Raw genomic sequence first — 25128 nt, 5'->3', positions numbered from 1 at the left:
TTGCCTGAGTTTTTTTTGCCTTTTGAATGAGGACAGCATAAGAGGAAGTAAACGTATTCTGTAGAAAACCACCTATCCAGGTCTTAAGGTGAGATCTCCTCAAGCCTCCTAATGCCATTTGACAGGTTAATCTCTGCTAGCTCACTGGGCAGCCTCCACATGAGTGAGAATGATGACTAACATTCATTCCATAGTCAGTTTGACCTTGAGAATCCAGCTGGAACCGCGAAGTATTAGTCTAGGAGGAGAAGTCTGTAGTCACTCTAGTTTTTCCTCTTGTCTTCAAGAGAGGTGGTACTTCTTCCCCAGACCTCACCTTCTGAGACAGTATCGTGGATTTGGACTGAACAGAAAGGAAAAAGTCATTGCAAAATGTCAGAAGGGTGTCCATAATCCTCACAAATAGCCTCTCCACAGAAACTTGCCTTCTCCTGTGAAGGGATTCCCTCCCCCTCTTGTTTAAAAATTCTCTTTCTAGGTAAACACTTCCTTAGCCTAGACTTGTACCAGTTTGAAGAGGAATGAGGTTGAGTGTTAGGAAGCATCTCAGCAGACAAAAGTTTTTAGGTCACCTCACATGCAAAGTTGCCTCTCTCCCTCCCAGTTATAACAGGACTCCCTTAGGGTTCCCCTTTGTTGCGACCAGGCTTCCAGTTTCTCTTGCCACTAATTTAACCCCTGGCAAGTAGCCAAAGCTTTAAACTTTTATTGTTCAATTTACCACAAGGGTAGGGCCCTGCCTCCAGTGGGCTAAGGAGGCTGCAGCCGTTTCCAAACCCGAGTGTCACATCACATTAGTGACTGCAGACTTCGAGGGCTGGATTTCTTTCAGTTTGGTTAGATTCTTGGTTAGAACTAGAACAGTATACTCATACTTGAGCAGTAAATGACTTTTAAAGCTAGAAAAAAACAAAACAAAACAGCATCATCAACTTGCAAAGATGATTCAAAATGGTTGTAACAGCATATATGAATAACTCTGCATGATTTCTGTATATCTTCTGAGCAGATGTATTAAACGTTTGTGCACGTTCCTTGGTGTCCTGAAGTTGGATGAAAACATGGTGGCCAAGTTCTCTTCTAGAATAGTAGGCATTGTTACCCAATCCCATCTCTGTATGTAAATTACTTGCTGCTGTTCAATCTATAAAAATTCATCTTCAAAGAAAATTATTGGGCTGGTAAAAATATTTTTAATAATGACCACAGAAGCCATATTTGTTTTTCTTTGATGTTCTCCCGAAGACTCTTCTGGTTTTAATCAGATTGTTCCCACATAAAATACAGTGGAAATCTGCAATAATAAAATCCCTATTCCTACGTCTATGGGGAAATAAACAGGATGGGGACTGTCCTTTTCAGGGGCTTTCCCCTTTCTTTTCCCCAGACTCAAAGCCTCTATTACTGGTGGGTGTTTTGGCATCAGTTAAGGGCCTTCAATCCTTCCCTCCCTCCATGTTTTGCTCTTTCATTAAAGTGTTTCTGTTGTCTAATTATATCCTTTCAATCAAATTAGAGACTGCAGCATCTGGTGAGGGCCGTAACTGCTGCCATCTGCACCTCGTATATACAGGCCTTTTCAGCTGAGAATCACTCAAGTTCCAAATGGCAGGAAGAGATTTGAAAAAAGTTTAGTTGGAGGGGAGGTTAACTTAAAAAGAGTGTCTTCAAAGGCTGGGTGCGACGCCCTGCTTGCTGTAATGTGTGCATGGCCATGCTGAGCGCCATTGGCTTGGCTTACCAAAGATTCTTCTCTAGTGCTTCTGGCAGATGAAGGGTTTCTGGCGGTCTTAGCTGAAATGACTAGGCCTTCGCCTCCCCGTTACGGACTTGGAGGGGCCCAGGGCTGAGAAAGAGTTTCTGCCTTGAGAAGTCTTTTGTTATATGACCACTGGTTAATGGATGTGACACTTTCTGTTTATTCGACCACTTCTTTTAACTTAGTGGTTTCTAGTGGAGAAGATTTTGCCCCAGGGGACATTTGGCAATGTTTGGAGACATTTTTGATTGTCACAACTGGGGAGGGATGGGGGAAGGGTGTTGTACTGACATCTGGTGTGTAGAGGCCAAGGATGCTGCTAAGCATCATAGAATGCACAGGACAGCCCCCCACAACAGAGAATTATCTGGCCCCAAATGTCAGTAGTGCTACTATCAAGAAACCCTGTCCTAACTGTATTAGTCTTTTGTCCTTTCCTTCGTTGTCACCTAAGAGCAGGCAACTCTGATCATCACCTTTTAGATTCTTCATCATCCATATCTAAACTCTTTAAGCATTTCTGTAAACAGTGTTTCAGAAACCTTAATAAAGAGGGCTGGGATTCACTGTATCTTTCTACCCTCTCTATAGTAGAATTGTCAAATGACACACAGTTAAATGTGAATTTCAGGTAATTTTATTGTTAAATGTATTTTTATTTGCTGAATCTGGCAACCCTTCTCTAGAACCATGAAACACTACACGAAACTTTAAACTTCTGACTATCAGAATCTGTTGGTCACCATCTGCCCTTATTCTTGTTGCTCTGGGTGGCCAGAGATGGCAGCACTGTCTACTCCTGCCTGTGATAGTGCTACAGTGACACTTTCTTTCTGCCCCAAATTGTCTCTCTGGCCAGAACTTCTGAAATCTGTCTCTTGAGTCATATTTTTATGTTGGGACAGATTAAGAAGTACTTACCAAATGCCTGCTATGTGCCCAGCATCTCCAGCTAGGACTCATCCCTGTGCCAATTCTTAGAGGACCAGAACTTTATTGCTTCAGGTTTTGCTTTAAAGATGTGCTGTAGCTATATGTTGTCTACCTAACAATCAGCTCCCCACTCAGGAACTCTTGCATTATTTGGTCCATCTCATACCAACTCAGGGAAGCTGAATTACCCAGAGCCTGGTTTCCATGGAGTGTTGGCTGCCCTCCAGGACTCCATTATTGGGAACTTTCTTGCCATCTGAAATTTAAAATAGGGCACAGACAGTACTGATGAAACTTGTCCAGAAGCTGGATTGTGTCAGTTTGTTTTGTCTCCCTTTAGTCTGATTGAGAGCTTCAGACAGTATGAAGTAGATTTGCTCGACTGATGGCAAGGCAAGGCAAGGTATAGATCTGAGCCAGGTGTCTGCTGCTTAAAGCAAACTTAGAATAGGAAAATTCATGTTCATTAAAAAGGAGGTTGATTACTCCCCATTATGAATGACTTTACCATAGATTTCCTTTAAATAGAAGATTCCTCTCATTTAAATAGCAAGCATTTATTTGATTTTCAAATATATGATTTATATAAACTTTCCTGAAACTTTTCATAGGTCACAGCTAGGTGAGTCATAAGACTAGTCTGGAGGCATAAATTGGTGAGGGAATTGGGGCATTCTGAATTTGTCTGTAATGGATTTTTTTCCTTAGCTCCCCATACACCTGTTTCATTCACTCATTCAACAAGCATTAGCCAGGGACCTTCTGTGTGGTGTATAGTCGCCGAAGAGACAAAGATGAGTAAGATGCTCAAGATACTCGTAGGCTAGTGGAAGCAAGATCAGATTTTCTTTAGCAGTTGTAGTTCAAGGTAATCAAGTCCTACAAGAGCCATGGCATCAGATGCTTGGAGCTTATTTTAGAGCCACTGGTTTCTATAGGAGTATAATGGTATCTATTTTTGACCCTGAACTCAAAATTGTTCTCCATCTTTTATATTGTTTTTTGTTTCCTTTAGAGCTGACTTAAAATGAAGTAAGGTATTACCTACCAGAGAGCTGAATTTGAGCTTTTAAACATCTTATGCTTCCTGTTTCCTAACATAAAGATTATTTCTAGTATGAAATTTTATTTCAAGATTGAGGAGGGGTTGACTTATCCTAATAAATATCCAAAGTAGATCAATTCATATGCACATATTATATCAGAAGATATACCATCACCAAAGTGTGATAAAATATGTTCTATTGGTACTGGCAGTACAATTCATCACAGTGCTTTGGTTAATTAATGAAATGTTTTTCTTAAGAGTTCCACTGATCTAGTAATTTCTAACTGTCCTACAGAGTCCATTCTTTAACTCAGGCTTAGCCTAATTTCTTTTGTCTACATTATACAGCTAGATATGTCCGTTGTCATTTTTTTTCAAAAACTGTCTTTTGGTCTCCAATTTGATGATTTCATGTGTTAACAATATCCTAAATGACATACAGCATATGTATATGTTGTTGTTAGGTGCCATCAAGTTGATTCCGACTCATAGCGACCCTATGTGCAACAGAACAAAACACTGCCTGGTCCTGTGCCATCCTCACAATTGTTGTTATGCTTAAGCCCATTTGTCTTAGTTATCTAGTGCTGCTATAACAGGAATACCACAAGTGAATGGCTTTAACAAAGAGAAGTTTATTCTCTCACAGTCCAGTAGGCTAGAAGTCTGAATTCAGGGTGCTGGCTCCAGGAGAAGGCTTTCTCTCTCTCTCTCTCAGCTCTGGAGGAAGGTCCTTGTCATCAAGTCTTCCCTTGGTCTGGGAGCATCTGAGCACAGAAACCTCAGGTCCAAAGGATGCGCTCTGCTCCCGGCACTGCTTTCTTGATGTGAGATCCCCATGTCAGAGATTGGCTTAAGACACTATCTAATCTTGTAGATTTCATCAATGTAACTGCTGCTGATCCATCTTATTAGATCATAGTGATAGAGTTTACAACACATAGGGAAATCAACTCAAATTACAAAATGGTAGACAGTCATACAATACTGGGGATCATGACCCAGCCAAGCTGACAGATATTGTTGGGGGACATAGTTCAATCCATGACACCATTGTTGCAGCCACTGTGTCACTCTATCTCCTTAAGGGTCTTCCTCTTTTTTGCTGACCCTTTACTTTACCAAGCATGATGTCCTTCTCAGGGACTGATTCCTCCTGATGACATGTCCAAAGTATGTGAGACGTAGTCTCACCATCCTTGTTTCTAAGGAGCGTTCTCGTTGTACTTATTCCAAGACAGATTGGTTCGTTCTTTTGGCAGTCCATGGTATATTCAGTATTCTCTGCTAGCGCCACAATTCAAAGGTGTCCATTCTTCTTTGGTATTCCTTATTCATTGTCCAGCTTTCACATGCATATGAGGCGATTGAAAATACCATGGCTTGGGTCAGGTGCACCTTAGTCTTCAAGGTGACATCTTTGCTTTTCAACACTTTAAAGAGGTCTTTTGCAGCAGATTTGCCCAGTGTAATGTGTCTTTTAATTTCTTGACTTCTGCTTCCATGAGTCTTGATTGTGGATCCAAGTAAAATGAAATCCTTGACAACTTCAGTCTTTTCTCCGTTTATCGTGATGTTGCTTATTGGTCCAGTTGTGATGATGTTTGTTTTCTTTATGTTGAGGTGTAATCCATACTGAAGGCTGTGGTCTTTGATCTTCATCAATAAGTGCCTCAAGTCCTCTTCACTTTCAGCAAGCAAGGTTGTGTCATCTGCATAACGCAGGTTGTTAATGAGCTTTTCTCCAATCCCGATGCCACATTCTTCTTCATATAGTTCAGCTCCTTGAATTATTTGCTCAGCATACAGATTGAATAGGTATGGTGAAAGGATACAGCCCTGACCCACACCTTTCCTGACTTTAAACCACGCAGTATCCCTTGTTCTGTTCAAACGACTGCCTCTTGGTCTATGTACAGATTCCTTCTGAGCACAATTAAGTGTTCTGGGATTCCCATTCTTCACAATGTTATCTGTAATTTGTTATGATCCACATAGATATATATAAATTCCTCAAGTGCTGCTGCATATTCGTGGTGACTGTTTGAAGCAAAAATGCATGTACTTCACAGTGACAACCATGGCATGCTTTCCAGTGGGTCCTGAATAGGAGTGGAGCATAGTCAAGATGACTGCCTGATGGGAAACAAGTGGTGCCCAAGCCACCACTGCATTCTGGGCCTTCTCTGCCTTGATGTTATTTGTTTTTCAAAATTTTATTTCACAAATAATAAGGACGCCTCTCTGAAGTGTTTATGCAGATCTTCTGAATTTAAACCTCTGGCTCTATGCTTACTATAGGTTCATTTTTTCCTGGAATAGTCTTTTAAACAATTAAATATTTCATCTGTTAATAGAGATGAATAAATGGGGGATTCAGATAGGAATCCTCAAGTCCCCTTCCAAAGTATAAATTCTTCAGTTAAAATAACTTTTTGAGAGGTGCGGCCTTTCCTTCTATTACTGTTTTTAAGGACATCATCTCTGAACAAAAAGGAAGACCTACAATGTATTTTAATGGAAAAGCTACTGATACTTGAAAAGTTACAGTAATTATTTTTGTCATAATTCTACTTTGGGTAAAAGTGCAGCTTGTTCTGTGGTCATTTTGCACTGTTAGTACATAATCCAAGAATGTAATGGAATAGGTGAACATTTATCTTGATTTTAGATGACTGAGTTTATAGCTGACTGAGCTTGTTTAAAGTTCTTGAAAAGAGACTAAGGTGGGTTAATCGAAAAAGAAAATGACAGTGACTACTTTTAAGATGTCCTTTTTAAATATTGTAATATGGGAAATTTTAGACATATACAAAAATAGACAGCAGAGTATAATGAAGTTGCATGTATCTCCCAGCTTCCACGATTATCCACCATGGCCAGTGTTATTTCCTCTGTAACCCCCTCACTCCCTCCACTAGATTTTTTTTAAATTTCGTTTATTTTGTTGTTGTGGTTGTTGAGAATATATACACAGCAAAACACAATTCAACAGTTTCTGCATGTACAATTCAGTGACATTAATTACATTCTTCGAGTTGTGCAATCATTCTCATCCTCTTTCTCTGAATTGTTCCTCCTCCATTAACATAACTCCCTGCCCTTCCTATCTATGTAATCTTTCGAGTTGCTCTCTCAGTTTGATTCCATATAGATAGTTCTTAAAAGAACATAATGTTGAAGGCAGAAATTTTTTACTAGTTAAGCTAAACTAATGTTTGGTTTTAAGAAGACTTTGGGGAATATTTTTGGTGTAAGGTTTAAAGATTATCTCAGGGCAATAGTTTTAGGGATTCATCCAGCCCCCATGGCTCCAGAAAGTCTGGATTCCATGAGAATTTGAAATTCTGTTCTGCATTTTCTTACTTTTGATCAGGATGCTTCTATAAAATCTTTGATCAAAATGTTCTGTAATGGTAGCCAGGCACCATCCAGTTCTTCTGGTCTCATTGCAAAGGAGGCAGTTGTTCATGGAGGCAGTTAGCCACACATTCCATTTCCTCCTCCTCCTCCTCTTCCTGACTCTCCTTCTTCCTCTGTTGCTCCAGGTGAATAGAGACCCATTGTGCCTCCACTAAATTTTTTTGTAACAAATCTCAGATGTCATATTATCTCATCTGTAAATATCTGTATATATCTCTGTATCATCTATATGTGTGTCTAAATGATAAGGACTCTTTTAAAAAAACATAGTAACAATACTATTATCACAGCTAAAAAAAATTAACAATAATTCCTTTATGCCATCAAATATACAGTGTTCAAATTTCCCTCATTGTCTCATCAGTATTTTTTTTATGTAACATTAAGAAATTTCCAATAATGAGATACATTCTTTGGAGCCAATTTTGAATTAGAATAAATGAAAGCGAACCATTGTCCAGTCTGCGAATAAAATAGTTCTTTTTTTCAATTGTATTTTAGGTGAAGGTTTACAGAGCAAATTAGTTTCTCATTAAACAATACACATATTGTTTTGTGACATTGATTGCCACCTCCACAGCTTGTCAACACTCATCAGTATTTTTTATAGTTCAAACAGAATCTAAATGAGGTACATTTACTGGATGTTACTCTTAAGTCTCTCTTAACCCAAAGGTTTCCTCTGTTTTTCTTGCGATTTATTTGTTGAAGATATAGTTTCTTTTAAGCAGAGGGAGGGCCCACATGAGAGGTGAGTTATTTTTTGCTGTAGAATTCTCACTTCCATTAAAGAAACATGTAGAATTAGAGACCTTTATGCCTGGAAGAGATTTTTTAGCCATCAATCCTTTTCAGGCACATCACCCCAGACTTTTGAACCTTAGTTACGTTTTGTTAGAGTGAAGGGATTTTGAGACCAGCTGGCTCAAATCCCCTCGTTTCTCAGATGAAGAAACCGAGGACTAGAGTGTCTGGGTGATTTGCTCAAGACCACATAGTATTAGCAACTTACCTGGTCTGGTTTCCTCTTTATTACAGTGACCCTCAATGTGTACTATGTGTGCAGAGAACTTTCCTCCCTAGACTTCCTCTCTCTATTCTAGACCTGAGAACCTTCTTGCATATAATTGCAGGAATCACTGCTTGTGGAGAGCCATTATTAAAGATGGGAGAGTGTCCTATCATAGCCTCACTGGTGCTGGGGTGGGAAGAGATGGGGAACCACTTCCTTCCCAGGGACATGTGCCTCTTTACTACAAGTTTCCATATAAGTGAAACAAGCATTCCTGTAGCGCTTTGGAATGTTTGAGGGCAAAGGGCAGTTTGCCCAGTGAGCATGGGGTTTGAGGATGTACTTGTGGGTTCCCACTGGGCACCAATCTGTATTGGAAACGCAAGAGAGTAGCAGGTATGCTGTACGAATATTTAACACTCTGTAAAATATTAAAAGGAAAATTTTCCACCTAAGCTTGTATATCTGTGATCTGCCCACTTACTGAATTTCATAGACACCTTTGAAAGAACAGAAGATATTCTCATTTAAAAATGTTTTCTACTGTCTGGTCTTAAGATGCCATGGCTGAATTTAATGTGTATTGACTCATATTGATTCCAAAATAGGTTAAAACCAACCAGATTCTTCCAACATAGGATCAATAGAGATGCTAAGTGGTCTTACATAGAGCAGAGGCTTAACATCGGTTGATTTAAAAAAAAAAAAAAAGGTGGTTCTCACAAACATCACATATAAAGATCGATGGCACAGTGGTTAAGAGTTTGGCTGCTAACCAAAAGTTTGGCAGTTTGAATCCACCAGCCGCTCCTTGGAAACCCTATGGGACAGTTCTACTCTGTCCTCTACGGGTGCTGTGAGTTGGAATCAACTTGACAGCAACGGGTTTTTAGTAATTCTACCAGAAAACTAGGACTATTCTAGAAGCAATATAAGAAAATTTGTCTATTTCTCAATGTGATTTTGAACAGATAGTGTAATTAGGAATGACCTAGTTATAGAGCCTCATTAAATCTTATTAAGGACTAGAATGTCTTGTAGATTAACTGTTGCTCTCCTACTACTATCTCATACGTGTCAAGTTTTAATTATTTATTTTAAAAGAACAACTCATTATAGTTTTAAACATGTGCTTTAAAAATGCACTTCATTTCCAACCTGGCAGAGTTAAGTTTCTTGGTACTTTATTAACTTGGTATTTTCCTCACTTATGATAAGTACACGTATTGAATTAGGTGATTTTAGTAGCATGTATTTAAACAAAGATGTGTTTCATCCTATTTACAGCTGAACTTTTATTAAGAAAAACCTGTTTGCTTCATTGTATCTTTTTTCCTTACCTCTTACTCACTGAATGCTAGGATCCAGTGTTGGGTTCAAACCATGTGTATTTTCTATTCTGATGGTAGCCTGATATCTTAAAACAGAATCGTAGTAGGATGGTGTGCCCGCCTGCTCATTTTATACTGTCTTTCATAGCTAATTATCTTTATGGACAAGAATAAACTGGAATAGTGATGGCTACAATACTTTAGAAGTTAAAATTTTTTATAATGACGTTTGAGTATTTTTAAAACTTTATCATTGCATAGTAATTACTGGGTATCTGCTGCACACTAGCCATTTTACTTGCATATCCTCCAATTCTTCGAACTGTCCTGAGCTGTAATTAATCTAATCCCCCATTTTACATGTGTAGGAACTGAGGCTCAAAGAGGATAGGCAAGTACCCCTTAGCTTATAAAATGCGGAGCTAAGGTGCTGACTCCAGGGCCCCTAACATGCACTTTTCATATTGTACCACATTTGATTTAAACTTTTTCATAACGTACTAAATCCTATAAAGTTCCTGTGTGTGTGTATTTTGTACACATCAGCTTATTTAGGAAGTCCTTAACCTATAGTTAATGGATTTTGTACATCCTACAGTTAATGGATGTAGAAGGGCTTCAGGGGATCCATGAACACTTATGAAATTGTGTGTAAAGTGTGTGTGTGTGTGTGTGTGTGTGTGTGTGTGTGTGTGTGTGATATTTGCCTGGGGAGTGGGTTCCTATCTTTCAGTGGATCCACCAAGGCGTCTGTGTGTGTCCCTAAAAAGGTGGTTGTTTTTATTGTTAGGTGTCATGGAGTCAACTCCAAGTCATAGTGATGCCACATATAATAGAATGAAACGTTGCCCACTCCTGCGCTGTCCTGACAGTCATTGCTATGTTTGAGCCCATTGTTGCAGCCACTGTGTCAATCCATTTCATTGAGGTTCTCCCGCTTTTTCACTGACCCTCTACTTTACCAAGTATGAATGTCTTTCTCCAGCGATTGCTCCTTCCTGATGACATCTACAAAGTAAGTGAGACAAAGTCTCACCATCCTTGTGTCTAAGGAGCATTCTGCCTGTACTTCCTCCAAGACAGATGTGTTTGTTCTGGCAGTGCATGGTATGATCAATATTCTTTGCCAACACCACAATTTAAATGCATCAGTTCTTCTTCAGTCTTCCTTTTCATTATCCCAGTTTTCACATGCATATGAGGCAATTGAAAATACTATGGCTTGGGTCAGTCGCACCTTAGTCCTCAAAGTGACAGTGACATCTTTGCTTTTTAAGATTTTAAAAAGGCCTTTTGCAGCAGATTTGCCCAGTGCAACCCATCGTTTGATTTCTTGACTTCTGCTTCCATTGGTGTTGATTGTGGATCCAAGTAAAATGAATTCCTGATCTAATCAAACCCCCTCATTTCAGAGATAAAGAAATGTGAGTTGCGAAAAGGATGCTCTGTGCACAAGGGCACCAGAGAGTGGCAAAGTCAGAGCTAGAGCCCGAGCAGACCTCTAGCTCCTCAGTGTTCTTTCCACTGACCATGAGTATTCTTTCCTTCCTGACAGAGAGAGGTGATCCTAACCTCTGCCGTCGGACAGCCACATAGTGCAAGTCCAGGCCTCTTTCATTGCTTTTTATGAGATGCAAGCAGCAACCGTCCATTCCAGAGTATGCAATTAATAAACTGTTAAACTATCTTCCATTAAGTCATTGAGTAGACTGGCTTTGGGAATTGCAGTGTAGAAAATATCTTTGGAAATATTTCTAGGTCTTCTTCAGGTCATGCTTTTAAATTAGAACTCTTCAAATAATTTTATATACAGATAATATGAGACCCTATGGAATTTGAGGTATAAATATCAAAGTTTAGAATACACATGCAATGAAGTCTCTCAGTCTTTGCTCTATACCCAACCTGTCTAAATTCTGAGCATAATGAACAATTAATATTTTTCATGAGAGAAAACTCCAGCTGCCTTTTACTAACAATGAAAGTATATTGGGCTTTCACCCACATTGTAGTCTTTGGTCTCAGATTTTACTACCAAGGAAATAACCTCCGGCTAACACAGCAACAGGTCCCACAAAGAATAAATCAGTGTACACAGAACCATTTGCCCAGAGAGTCTCAACTAAGGATTTTCATACCCTAATGTGATTCTACTTACCGTAAGAGAATTTCATAAAACTAGCATCTCCAATTTTAAAAATAAATGCTATGTGCCATACTTTGGAAGATTCTGATGATGGGGAAAAAGATAAGGAATTACTAACTTAGAGGGGTAGAATTAATCCTCTGAGGATTTCGATGCCAGCCTTGGAGGTTTTTATCAAGGTAGTTTTTCTGCTGTGTAAGAAACTAACTTTCTACTGTTTCAGTTGGGCCGTTATATCTAACTTAAGGGCTCTTTCCATCTACTACCACCCCCTCCAAAAGATGTGAGATTTCCAATGGAGAGATAGAGTCGAATAGAAATGATTTCTGTGAAATAATGGGATCTAGCTAGAAAAGACAAGGTGGAAATAAATCAGCTCTTGTCACAGTTTATTATTCTTTCCTTCTTGAAACACCTCCCTCCCTTGACTTTCAAGACTGGCACACTTTCCTAGCTTTTCTCCTACCTCACAGGCTGCACTTTCTCAATCATCATTGCTAGACCCTATGTTGGAGGGCCCACCTTTCCCCTCTTACTCTTCCTACTCCAGCCAGGTTGGAGGAACTGCTTTATAGTTCACCAGACCCGCCAAACGCATTGTCACTTGCAGGAGTTTTGCACTTGTTGTAAACCCAAAACCAAGCCCATTGCTGTCGCATCGATTCGGCCCTATAGGATGGAGTAGAACTGTCCTCCTAGGGTTTCCAAGGCTGTCATCTCTACAGAAGCAGACTGCTACATCTTTCTCCTGCAGAGTGGCTGGTGGGTTTGAGTCTCCAGCCTTTTGGTTAGCAGCTGAGCACTTAAACAGTGTGCCACCAGGGCTCCTCTGCACTTGCTGTACCCTCTGCCAATTACACTCTTCCCGCAGTCTTGCCCTTGGCTTGCTTTCTCCTTTCATCCACATCTCTGCTCACATGCCCCTTCTCTTTAGTCCTTCCCTGACCCACCCTATCTGAAAGAAAACTCGCCACCACTCAGTCTCCATTCCTTTACTCTACCTCATTTTTCCTTAGAGCACTTATCACTCTCTGATATTAATTTTGATTGGTTTATTAGTGTGTTTCCCCTGTTAGCACATAAGCTGTATGAATACAGGGATTTTGTTCACCACTGTAGCCCGACTGCCATGAAAAGTGCTGGGCATATAGTAAGTGTCAAATATTTGTTGAATGAATTAATGAATAATGCCCTAGAGATGAGATCTGTCACCATCACTCATTGTCTTTCCCTGAATACATAATATACAGATGGCCATGGTTCAAGCCACTCCTTGCCTGTCTGCCGAAAGCTTATGTCAGTTTTACAGCAGTAGAAAGTAAGGGAGGCAAGTTCCTCATTACCTAGTACCTACCCTAATATTCTGATGAAATAAATATGCACACGTAACTAAATCCAGAACACTCAAGTTTGTTTTTCTTGCTTCCCGCCCCCCACCCCCATAATGGGCATGTACTAGGCAAGTCTGGTGAAAAAATATTAATAAAACCCAGTACAGTGCCTCAGTTTCCTCAGTGTAATAGACCAAGATGGGGGTCTGCACTTTCCAACTCTCCCTCACAGATGCCACCTCATCCTCATTCATGAGGACTGTCACATGCCTGAATGGCCACCACATTCTTTTGTGTTACAGATCAAGTCATCTGAGTCTCTGGGAACACTGACCCCACCTACCCTGCAGGTTGCTGGCTCCTGGGCCACTCCTTACCCACTTTTTAAAAAAATGGTGCATTAGGTGAAACTTTACAGCTCAAGTTAGTTTCTCATACAAAAATTTATACATACATTGTTTTGTGACCCTAGTTGCTGCCCCTATAATGTGATGGCACACTCCCCCTTTCCACCCTGGATTTCCCGTGTCCACTCAACCAGCTCCTTTCTCTTTCTGCCTCCTCATCTTGCCTCTGGACAGGAGCTGCCCATTTAGTCTCGTGTATCTACTTGAACCAAGAAGCATACTCTTCATGAGTATCATTTTTTGTTTTATAGTCCAGTCTAATCTTTGTGTCAAGAGTTCGCTTTGGGAATGGTTTCAGTTCTGGGTTAGGAGAGAGTCTGGGGGCCATGTCTTCTGGGGTTCCTCTAGTCTCAGACCATTAAGTCTGGTCTTTTTACATAAATTTGAGTTCTGTACCCCACTTTTCTCCTGCTTCATCAGGGACTCTCAGTTTCCTGTCAGGGTGATCATTGGTGGTAGCTGGGCACCATCTAGTTCTGGTCTCAGGCTGATGGAGTCTCTGGTTTATGTGGCCCTTTTTGTCTCTTGGGCTAATATTTTCCTTGTGTCTTTGGTGTTCTTCATTCTCCTTTGTTCCAGGTGGGTTGGGACCAATTGATACATCTTAGATGACTGCTTACTAGCTTTTAAGATCCCCGATGCCACTTACCAAAGTGGGATGCAGAACATTTTCTTAATAAACTTTGTTATGCCAATTGACCTAGATGTCCCCCGAAACCATGGTCCCCGGACTGCCACCACTGCTACTCTATCCCTCAAAGTGTTTGGTTGTGTTCAGGAAACTTCTTAGCTTTTGGTTTAGTCCAGTTGTGCTGACTTCCCCTGTATTGTGTGTTGTCCTTCCCTTCACCTAAGATATTTCTTGTCTACTATTTAGTTAGTGAATTTCCCCTCTCCCTCCCCACCCTTGTAACCGTCAAAGAATGTTTTCTTCTGTGTATAAACCTTTTCTTGAGTTCTTATAATAGTGGTCTCATATAATATTTGTCCTTTTGTGACTGACTAATTTCACTCAGCACAATGCCTTCCAGATTCATCCATGTTATGAGATGTTTCTCGGATTCATCGTTGTTCTTTATTGTTGCATAGTATTCCATTGTGTAAATATACCATAATTTGTTTATCCATTCGTCCACTGATGGGCATCTAGGTTGTTCCCATATTTTTGCTATTGTGAACAGTGCTGCATGGGTGTGCATATATCTATTCATGTGACTCTTATTTCTCTAGGATATATTCCAAGGCAGTGGGATTCCTGAATCATATGGTACTTCTATATCTAGCTTTTTAAGGAAGTGCCAAATCGATTTCCAAAGTGGTTGTACCATTTTACACTCCCACCTGCAGTGCATAAGTGTTCCAGTCTCTCTACAATCTCTCCAACATGTATTATTTTGTGTTTTTTGGATTAATGCTAGCCTTGTTGGGGTGAGATAGTATCCCATTGTAGTTTTGATCTGCATTTCTAATGGCTAATGATTGTGAGCATTTCCTCATGTATCTGTTAGCCACCTGAATGTCTTCTTTGGTGAAGTACCTGTGTGTATCCTTCACCCATTTTTCAGTTGGGTTATTTGCCTTTTTATTGTTGAAGTTTTGCAGTATCTTGTAGATTTTAGAAATTAGACACTGATTGGATTTGTCATAGCCAAAAATTTTTTCCAGTCTGTAGGTTATCTTTTTACTCTTTTGGTAAAATCTTTTGATGAGCATAAGTGTTTGATTTTTAGGTGTCTCCAGTTATCTAGTTTGTCTTCTGGTGTTTGTGCATTGTTAGTTAGGTTATGTATTTTGTTTATGCCGTGTATTAGGGCTCCTAGCATTGTCCTTATTTTTTCCTCCATGATCTTTATCATTTTAGATTTTATATTTAGGTCTTTGATGCATTTTGAGTTAGTTTTTGTGCATGGTGTGAGGTTTGTGTCTTGTTTCATTTTTTTTGCAGATGGATATCCAGTTATGCCAACACCATTGGTTAAACAGACTGTCTTTTCCCCAATTAACAGACTTTTGGCCTTTGTCAAACATCAGCTGTTCATAGGTGAATGAATTTATGTCTGGATTCTCAATTCTGTTCCATTGATCTATGTATCTGTTGTTGTATCAGTAGCAGACTGTTTTGACTACTGTGGCGGTATAATAGGTTCTAAAATCAGGTAGTGTGTGGCCTCCCACTTTGTTCGTCTTCTTCAGTAATGCTTTACTTATCTGAGGACTCTCCCCTTTCCATATAAAGTTGGTGATTTGTTTTTCCATCTCAGTAAAAAATGTTGTTCAAATTTGGATCAGGATTGCATTATATCTGTGGATCGCCTTAGGTATAATTGACATTTCCACAATATTGAGTCTTCCTATCCATGAGCATGGTATGCTTTTCCACTTATGTAGGTCTCTTTTGGTTTCTTGCAGTAGTGTCTTGTAGTTTTCTTTGTATAGGTCTTTTACGTCTCTGGTTAGATTTATTCCTAAGTATTTTATCTTCTTGGGTGCTATTGTAAATGGTATTGATTTGGTGATTTCCTCTTCAAAGTTCTCTTTGTAGGTGTAGAGAAATCCAACTGATTTTTATACACTTATCTTGTATCCTGATAATTTTGCTGATATCTGTTAGTTCCAGTAGTTTTCTTGTGGATTCTTTGGGGTTTTCTGTGTATAAGATCATATCATCTGTAAATAGGGATACTTTTACTTCTTCCTCACCAGTTTGGATGCCCTTTATTTCTTTTTCTTGCCTAATTGCTCTGGCTAGGACCTCCAGCACAGTGTTGAATCAGAGTGGTGATAAAGGGCATCCTTGTCTGGTTCCCATTCTTAAGAGGATCCTCATCCACTTTTGATAGGAGAAAAAGTGTGTCAACACTAACAGGGCAGCTACAAGGCCTTTATGAAAAATTACTCATCTTCAGTACCAAGTTGTATAGTTTGAAAAAAAAAAAAAAACCTGTTGCAGTCCAGTTGATTCCAACTCATAGCGACCCTATAGGACAGAGTAGAACTGCTCCATAGGGTTTCCAAGGAGCAGCTAGTGGATTTGAACTGCGTACCAGCAATTGGCAAAGATTGGCTTGATGGTCTTAGAATTGTCTCGTGGTTCCTAAACCTCATTACTTAATAGAATCACCTGGGCAACTTAAAAAAAATACGGATTCCCAGTTTCCACTCTAACCTTGTAGTTGGGGATAGAGCTCTGGTGTGTGTGTGTGTGTGTGTACATACACATACTAAAGCAGATCAAATATATTCCCAGTGATAATAAGCGCTATAAAGAAGCATACAAACAAAGGGCAGAAAAATAAGAGTGGAGATGAGGGGGAAGGATTTTCTGAGGAGGTAATGCTTAGTCTGTGATGTGAAGTATTAGAGGAAGAACTTTTTAGGCAGGAAATAGCATGGCGTGTTCATGGAATTAAAAGCAGACCAAAGTGGCTGGAACATAGCAAGTGAGTAGGGGAAGAGCCGGGGTGTGGTGAGGGGAGAGGCTGGGCCCACATCACGGAGGCCTTGTAAACAACAATGAAGAAGAGTTTGGGTTTTGTTTTGAGTGCTTAGGTTTTCCTAAGAACTTTGAGTACTGTGTGGAAGACGGATTGAAGGAGAATAAAAGTGGAAGCTGTGAGACCTGAATGAGGCTGTACTCTCTTCTGATGGTGAACAGGATTAAAGCAAGGACTCTGAAGATGGAGGGGAAAGGGAGGCTTTGAATATGTATTTTAAAGAAGTCAACAGAACTCGCTGATCAATTGGAAGTGGGTTGAGGGAGAGGATGAGGGAAGCAAAGATGATGCATGCTGAGGGGCTTCTACTAGAGACAGTGTTGGGTGTGGTTGAGATCTTTCTCTGGAGGCAGACTGCCTTGAGCAAGTTACTTAACCTCTTTATGCCCTAGCTGCCTTATCTGTTAAATGGGGGTTCTGAGGGTCCTTCCCCATTGGGTTGGTCGTGAGATGATATTTGTAAAGCGATTAGAACAGAGCTTGTCACACAGTAAAACACTATGTAAGTATTAGTGGTGATGTGGATGGTGGTGATGCATCCAAGGTTACACAGCTGGTCAGCAGCAGGTCCAAATGAGAAGCCAGAGCTTAGTCTCCTAGTTTCATGTGTTTTGTGCTACCTCTTTCACTTCCCTTTACTCTTCATTTACGCAGACTCTTGGTAGAGGGTTTGGTCATTGTGGTTCATAATGAATCCCACTTATCGTAACATATAAGTGTTGTACCAAACGCAATCAATTACTGGGGTTTTCAGTATAACCTGGAATTCTAGATTATTTTGGCTATCATAAAACTGTGCCATTGCAGACAAAATACTGGGCATGGATGTTCGGAGGATGAGGGTACAGGAAGAGCAATGTTTTATGGGTAGTTTTTAAATACTAAAAGGGATACCTTCCACAGTGTAGCTGTGCCCATGTTGTCCACATGCTTAGGGTGGAGAAGGCACATGAGCTTCAACAGGAGATGACATTAAGAGTCCTTAATTCCGGAAGTCATAGGCCAGTGCATGCCAAGAGAAGGAAAGGAATACAGCTAAGGATGTTAGTGTAACTCCACCAGATTGTCAGGTTTCTAGTGATACATCTTAAAGAACTGTTTGAAGTCCTTCTTTCAGTTTCAACTAAGCTAATTTTTAAAAATTGCTCTTTGTACTGTGCCTTTCCCATGAACCTCTGTGAGTTTAATGCGTGCAATATGTGGGAGAAATCCTATCAGCCTAAGTTCCCATCCCTCCCAGAGTCTGAGAAACGTATTTCAGAAGCACATTGTTGCACCTGCAAGGATTTGTTATTTTATTAAACTATGACTTAAGTCCATTTTGAGTGTGTCTTGTAGGAAGGAATTTCAGAAAAAGGTGAGAGAAAATGCCAACTGGGCCCTCCCTCCCTTGTGTTGACTGTCTGTTTTGTTGCATTTCTATCGTTAACAGCATGGGGAGGACTGTTCTTCATTACCAGGGAATGTGAGTCATTCCCAACTTGTGTGATTGGGATTCCAAAGCATTGCTGTATCTGATGGTCTTATTAAATCCAAGTGTCAGTGCTGGCTTTCAAACTGTAGGGGAGAGCTCAGTTACAGCTGGTGACCTGGTTCTAGTTACCACACAGAGACACTGACAAGAGCAGTGACCCCCTCAGAGTACCCAGAATTCCACATGCATGGCTGTTACCAACTGTTCCCAGTTTAGGGGGTTTCCTGGTTCATTTCATGGGCTTCAGTACATTTCAGTTCCCTGTTTATATCCTAATTTGGATCTGTATACTTTGGGGAAAATGTTCTAGTGTCTGTAGATAGGCTAGTGCCAAGATTAGCCTAGCGTTTGGAGGTTACCTAGTTGCAGATTGACTTATCCCTAGCAGTATTAACTGTGCTGATTCCAGCATCTAGCAAGACACTACCCATTGTCAGCTTGGCCCAAACAAAACAAATAAAACATTAACCAGAGAGGGGAGGAGACTATAGATGTTGCCAGAAATTAGTTTGCTCTGTCTTTTCTTTCTCCTAGAGTGTTTCACAGCCAATGGTGTGGATTATAGGGGAACGCAGAACTGGACTGCACTGCACAGCGGGAAGCCATGTCTGTTCTGGAACGAGACTTTCCAGCATCCGTACAACACTCTGAAATACCCCAATGGGGAGGGGGGCTTGGGCGAACATAACTATTGCAGGTAAGATGGGGGCACTCAGGACTTAAAAAAATCTCTGGTCTCTCCTTCCAATCCCTCACAACCTGCTCACAACTAGGGAAAACTTCTTTGTGTCCTTTGGCCAACTCCCAAGTGCTTTCTTGTCAGTATTTTCAAAATGTTTCTCCTATGCCTTATACACACACCATCTACCACGGTTTTCAACTTGGGTTGCTTTTATACTGGCTTTCAGAGCTCTTCTGCCCTGTCTGATTGTTACATGTCTCTTTGGGAGAGTTTTCTTAGTTGGCTCTTCCACTGGGAGACAGTACACACACACAGAGCTTCCTAAGCTGCTGTGAATGTGGTGGTGAAACAGGGCACCATCTGTGACCCAGGCCTCTCTCTGCTTCTGAGCAAAGGAAGCTGCCCTGCATTCCCCATCTCCTGCCAGCCCAGCATAACCTTGCTCTGTGAGCAGCTGTATCCTTCACACTTGTGTTCTTTACTTCTTCTCAATAGGCTAAGAGGATTCTTTGCCCTTCACCTCTTGCCTGACTCCAGCAGGAGCTTAGAGTGCATAAAATGTTATGTAGTCAGAATTTTCTGGGCAGATGATCCATGGTTCTCATCAGATTCTCACAGTTATCCCTGATCTAAAACAAGTGAAGAATCATTGGCCTGTAGGGATAAGAGCTAAGATTCTAAGTACTTTTGGTTAGAGCTACATTTTAGCTGTTTATACCCAAGGTCCTGATTACATGACTCATGACTCAATAACTTGTTGAATTTAAGTATTATTAGGATAGGTGGAAACGCAGCCTCTTGAGCCATTGGGACAGGGAAAGGTGATTGCCGCACTACACTCAACACTGTGTCCCCCTGTTCTACTGGGACATCAGAATTTCAACCATAGCACTGTTGACACAGCTGAACTAACATATACCTGCATTGCATGGGCCATACTGTTTACCTTCTGCTTTCCCTACACTCCAGGACCTTTGAGGTTGTCTCGAAGTCACAGACTTAGAGTCCATGGTATCTTTATCACTGTACCTTCAGCTCTCAGAAATACCACAAGTGATGGCTTTAACAAAGGGAAATTTATTTTCTCACAGTCTAGTAGGCTAGAAGTCCAAATTCAGGGCATCAGCTCCAGGGGAAGCTTTCTTTCTCTCTTGGCTCTGGAGGAAGGTCCATATCATCAGTCTTCCCCTGGACTAGGAGCTTCTCTGCACAGGAACCCTGAGTCCAACGGATGTGCTCTGCTCCGGGCACTGCTTTCTCGGTGGTATGAGGTCCCCATGTCTCTCTGCTCACTTCTCCCTTTTATGTCTCAAAAGAGATTGGCTTAAGACACAATCTAATCTTGTAGATCTCGTCCACATAACTGCTGCTAATCCATCTCATTAACATCATAGTGAAAGGATTTACAACATGTAGGGAAATCACATCAGATTACAAAATGGTGAACAGTCACACAATACTGGGAATCATGGCCTAGCCAAATTGATACACATATTTTTGGGGGACACAATTCAATCCATGACATCCCCCCATAGTTGAACATCCCCCTATAGTTGGACATTCCCCATAGTTACTTTTGCATAATTTTTTATTTGGTTATGATAAAAGTCTTAAAAGCTATTGCAACAAGTCCCCAAACACCAGAGATATGTGATTGAAATAGTTAACCCTCCCACCCCGTTTCACAGCTTTCTCCCCAGATTTCCTCCATCAACTCCCACTTCTCAGAGATAACAATTTGGTACATATCCTCCTGACATTTTGTTATCTTTTGTATTTTGTTATTAAAGTTACACACGCTCACTAGATAATTCTTTTGTATTTTACTTTCAAAGTTATACATGTTCATTTAAAACATTTTGCGTAAATCAGAAAATTAGCCCCATTCCATTTTTGGTTTAGTTCCTCCCCCAATTTTTCCATTCATACAAAAGAATAGTTGGGTTGAGTTGGGAAGGGTTTTTAGAAAGAGAAATGGGTGCTTGTTTTTTGTTTTCACGTAGTTATTTCTTGTTCTAAAGCGTGCCTTGGTAGTAGGCTATGGGTGTGTTCTATTAGTCTATTGCTTTCTATCAAGCAAGTCTTCTCAGAAGAGTTCTTGTTTTTAAGTCTGACTTTAAGGTAAATTTGAAATTTCCAGTGAGATTTAATTTATATGAAAAAAAAAAAAAGCTTTTCTTATATATTAGCACCAAGTTCTACCCATAGGCTCCCAGAAACCCACCAGGAAATATCCACTAAGAGAGCAGTGAGAGCCAGGGGCAACCATTTTCCCCCTTAGCCCTGGCCGTCTGCAGCCCTCTCCTTTGATTTGATGGAATGTACCAGACCTGAACTACCGGTTTATGCTGAAATTGTTGATTATTATCACATCAGAGAGCCCAGGGCCTTTTGTTTTAGCCCTGCAGTGAGGTCAAAGATGAATTTGCTTGTTCTTTATTAAGCTCTTCTGATGCCTTTCAGAATGGTTGTGACATTGATAACAAACAGTTGTTTTCTAAGAGCTTTACCAAATAATACATCAAAGCTGAACACTGAATAGAGAGAGGAAAATGACAGTGAAATGCTGTTTAAAGAAAGGCTTTGTATAAATTCTTCTACTTTGATTTCTCAGCTGACACCTGACACCATGTTTGTCTTGTGGCATTTTTTCAGACCCATCACATTTGAGAAGTCTGAGAGATGGCAAGTGATGGGAACGCACTTCTCTGAGCTCGACGTATCTGGATTAGAGGGGAAGGCAGAAACAGGGAAGAGCAGAGTTGGCCCTGGCACCTGCCTTTGGGCACAAGGAATAAAAGGACCGTTTGTGCTTCAGGGAGGCTTATCTTCTAGGCCACACAATAGGCTGATCCCTCTCAGGCCTGATAGGGGTTGATCCAAAGCTCCCAGCTGCAACGTCTTTATGCCCATTTCCTCCGGCTAACCAGAGTGTTAAGTTTCCAGTGTTCTGAGTCTGAATAAAGGGAGCTTGGAAAGCATTGAAGAGGCGAGGCTTTTCTGTGTGCCCTGCCACTTTTTGGTCTGCATCCACAGTGGTGCCCCATTATTGTCATGATGTCTCTGAACTGAAAAGGCCTTCAACGGCTTTTATTCCAAGCCATTATCACTTAGAAATATGAAATAAATCTTTTAAAAAGGCTACCTTGATATCAGGAATTGGTATGGGGATTACAGGAATGTAGGTTCCAACTGAAGTGCTTCGCCAGACTTTTCTTCTGAATTCTCTGAGGATTCCATGTTTTGAAGAAGGAATAGAGCCCATTTCTATCAAACATGAGTTGTCCAGCCCAATCCTGGTAAAGGTTGTGAGTGGAGTCTATATTATGTGCATTTTATTTTATTGTTTAAGTAAACCTTTAAGATTTACAAGGAGCCCTGGTGGTTCAGTGGTTAAGGGCTAGGCTGCTAACTGAAAGGCCCAAGGTTCAAACCCACCTCACGGCTCTGCAGGAGAAAGAACAGACAATCTGCTACAAGAAAGATTACAGCTTAGAAAACCCTATGGGGCAGTTCTACTCTGTCATGTGGGGTTGCTATGAGTCAGAATCAACGGCAATGGGTCTGGTTTGGTTTAGTTTTTAAAAATTATATGATTGGAGAGTGCATAGTAGAGAAAAGAGAAAATGAGGAGACCAGAAAATAAAAAAATTAAAATCACTGTTAGTCACATCATCTAGAGATAAATAAGTATGAATTTAGGAAAACTGGAAGTTGTCAAAAGTGAAATGGAACACATAAAGATTGATATCTTAGGCATTAGTGAGCTAAAACAGGCTGGTATTGACCATTTTGAATTAGACAATCATATGGTCTGTTATGCTGGGAATGACAAATTGAAGAAAAATGGCATCACATTCATCGTCAAAAAGAACATTTCAGGGTCTATCCTGAAGTACAGTGCTGTCAGTGATAGGATAATGTCCATGTGCCTACAAGGAAGACCAGTTAATAAGACTGTTATTCAAATTTATGCACCAAACGCCAAAGCCAAAGATGAAGAAATGGAAGATTTTTACCAACTTCTGCAGTTTGAGAAATTGATCAAACATGCAGTTAAGATGCATTGATAATTACTTGTGATTGTAATGCAAAAGTTGGAAACGAAGAAAAATCAGTAGTTGGAAAATATGGCCTTGGTGACAGAAATGACGCTGGAGATCGCATGTTAGAAATTTATAAGACCAACGACTTATTCACGGAAAATAACTTTTTGTAACAATATAGACAACGACTATACCTTGCGGGGAAACCCTGGTGGTGTAGTAGTTAAGTGCTACAGCTGCTAACCAAAAGGTCGGCAGTTCAGATCCACCAGGTGCTCCTTGGAAACTCTGTTGGGCAGTTCTGCTCTGTCCTCTAGGGTCGATAGGAGTTGGAATCGACTCAACAGCAACGGGTTTGGTTTTTTGGTTTTTTTATACTTTGCTGGATAGAATACACAGGAATCAAATCGACTACATCTGTGGAAAGAGATGATGGAGAAGCTCAATATCATCAGTCAAAACAAGGCCAGGGACTGGCTTTGGAACAGACCATCAATTCCTCATATGCAAGTTCAAGCTGAAGCTGAAGAAAATTAAAACAAGTCCGTGAGAGCCAAAGTACGACCTTGAGTATATCCCACCTGAATTTAGAGACAATCTCAAGACAAGATATGACACATTGAAGTTTAATGACCAAATACCAGATGAGTTGTGGAATGACATCAAGGATATCATACATGAAGAAAGCAAAAGGTCATTAAAAAGAAAGAAAAGATCAAAATGGGTGTCAGAAGAGACTTTGAAGATTGCTCTAGAACATACAGCAGCTAAAGCAAATGGAAGAAATGATGAAGTAAAAGAGCTGAACAGAAGATTTCAAAGGGTGGCTCAAGAAGACAAAATAAAGTATTATACTGAAATGTGCAAAGACCTAGAATTAGAAAACCAAAAGGGAAGAACACAAGCGACGTTTCTCAAGCTGAAAATGAGGAGAAAATTCAAGCCTCGCGTTGGCAATATTGAAGGAGTCTACAGGGAAATTATTGAATGATGCAGGAAGCATCAAAAAAAGATGGAAGGAATGCAGAGTCACTGTACCAAGAAGAATTGGTCGATGTTCAGCCACTTCAGGAGATAGCATATGATCAAGAACCGATGGTACTGAAGGAAGAAGTCCAAGCTGCACTGAAGGCAATGGCGAGAAACAAGGCTCCAGGAATTGACATAATACTAATGTTTCAAAAAATGGATGCAGCGCTAGAGGTGCTTACTCGTCTATGCCAAGTACTTTGGAAGACAGTTACCTGGCCAACCAACTGGAAGAGATCCATATTTGTGCCCATTCCAAAAAAAGATGATTCAACAGAATGCAGAAATCCAACAATATCATTAATATCACATACAAATAAAATTTTGCTGAAATTAATCCAAAAGTGGTTGTAGCAGTACATCAACAGGAAACTGCCAGAAATTCAAACCAGATTCAGAAGAGGACTTGGAACAAGGGATATCACTGCTGATGTCAGATAGATCTTGGCTGAAAGCAAAGAATACCAGAAAGATGTTTACTGTGTTTTATTGACTATGCAAAAGCATTCGATTGTGTGGATCATAAAAAATTACGGATAACATTGCAAAGAATGGGAATTACAAAACACTTAATTGTGCTTATGAGGAACCTGTACAAAGACCAGGAGGCAGTTGTTCGAACAAAACAAGGGGATACTGCGTGGTTTAAAATCAGGAAAGGTGTGGGTCAGGGTTGTATCCTTTTACCACATTTATTCAGTCTGTATACTGAGCAGATAATTAGAGAAGCTGGACTATATGAAGAAGAACACAGCATCAGAATTGGAGAAAGACTCATTAACAACCTGCAATATGCAGATGACACAATCTTCCTTGCTGGAAGCAAAGAGGACTTGTAGCACTTACTGATGAAGATCAAAGACTACAGCCTTCAGTATAGATTACACTTCAACATAAAGGAAAGAAAAATCCTCACAACTGAGGTTGTTAACCATTGTCATAGGGCAACATGTGTACTAACTGTTAAATGAGAAACTATTTTGTTCTGTAAGCCTTCATCTAAAGTGAGAATA

The 25128-nt window shown here is 40.3% G+C and overlaps 1 protein-coding gene across 1 annotated transcript in view; it reads left to right on the top strand.

Annotated features, from left to right (window-relative positions):
• The first annotated feature begins 18830 nt into the window (after positions 1-18830).
• Positions 18831-25128, top strand: part of KREMEN1 (kringle containing transmembrane protein 1) — a 52088-nt gene continuing 45790 nt past the window's right edge. Inside the window, exon 1 of the mRNA XM_023741775.1 lies at positions 18831-19055. Within this exon, the coding sequence (XP_023597543.1) occupies positions 18850-19055 (206 nt within the window). The 5' untranslated portion in view covers positions 18831-18849. The remainder of the gene's footprint in view (positions 19056-25128) is intronic.

Source organism: Trichechus manatus, unplaced genomic scaffold, assembly GCF_000243295.1.
Source record: "Trichechus manatus latirostris isolate Lorelei unplaced genomic scaffold, TriManLat1.0 scaffold00190, whole genome shotgun sequence".
Classification (NCBI taxonomy): Eukaryota; Metazoa; Chordata; class Mammalia; order Sirenia; family Trichechidae; genus Trichechus; species Trichechus manatus.
The sequence above is the reverse complement of the archived record's forward strand: the minus strand, read 5'-3'. Positions and strand labels throughout refer to the sequence as shown.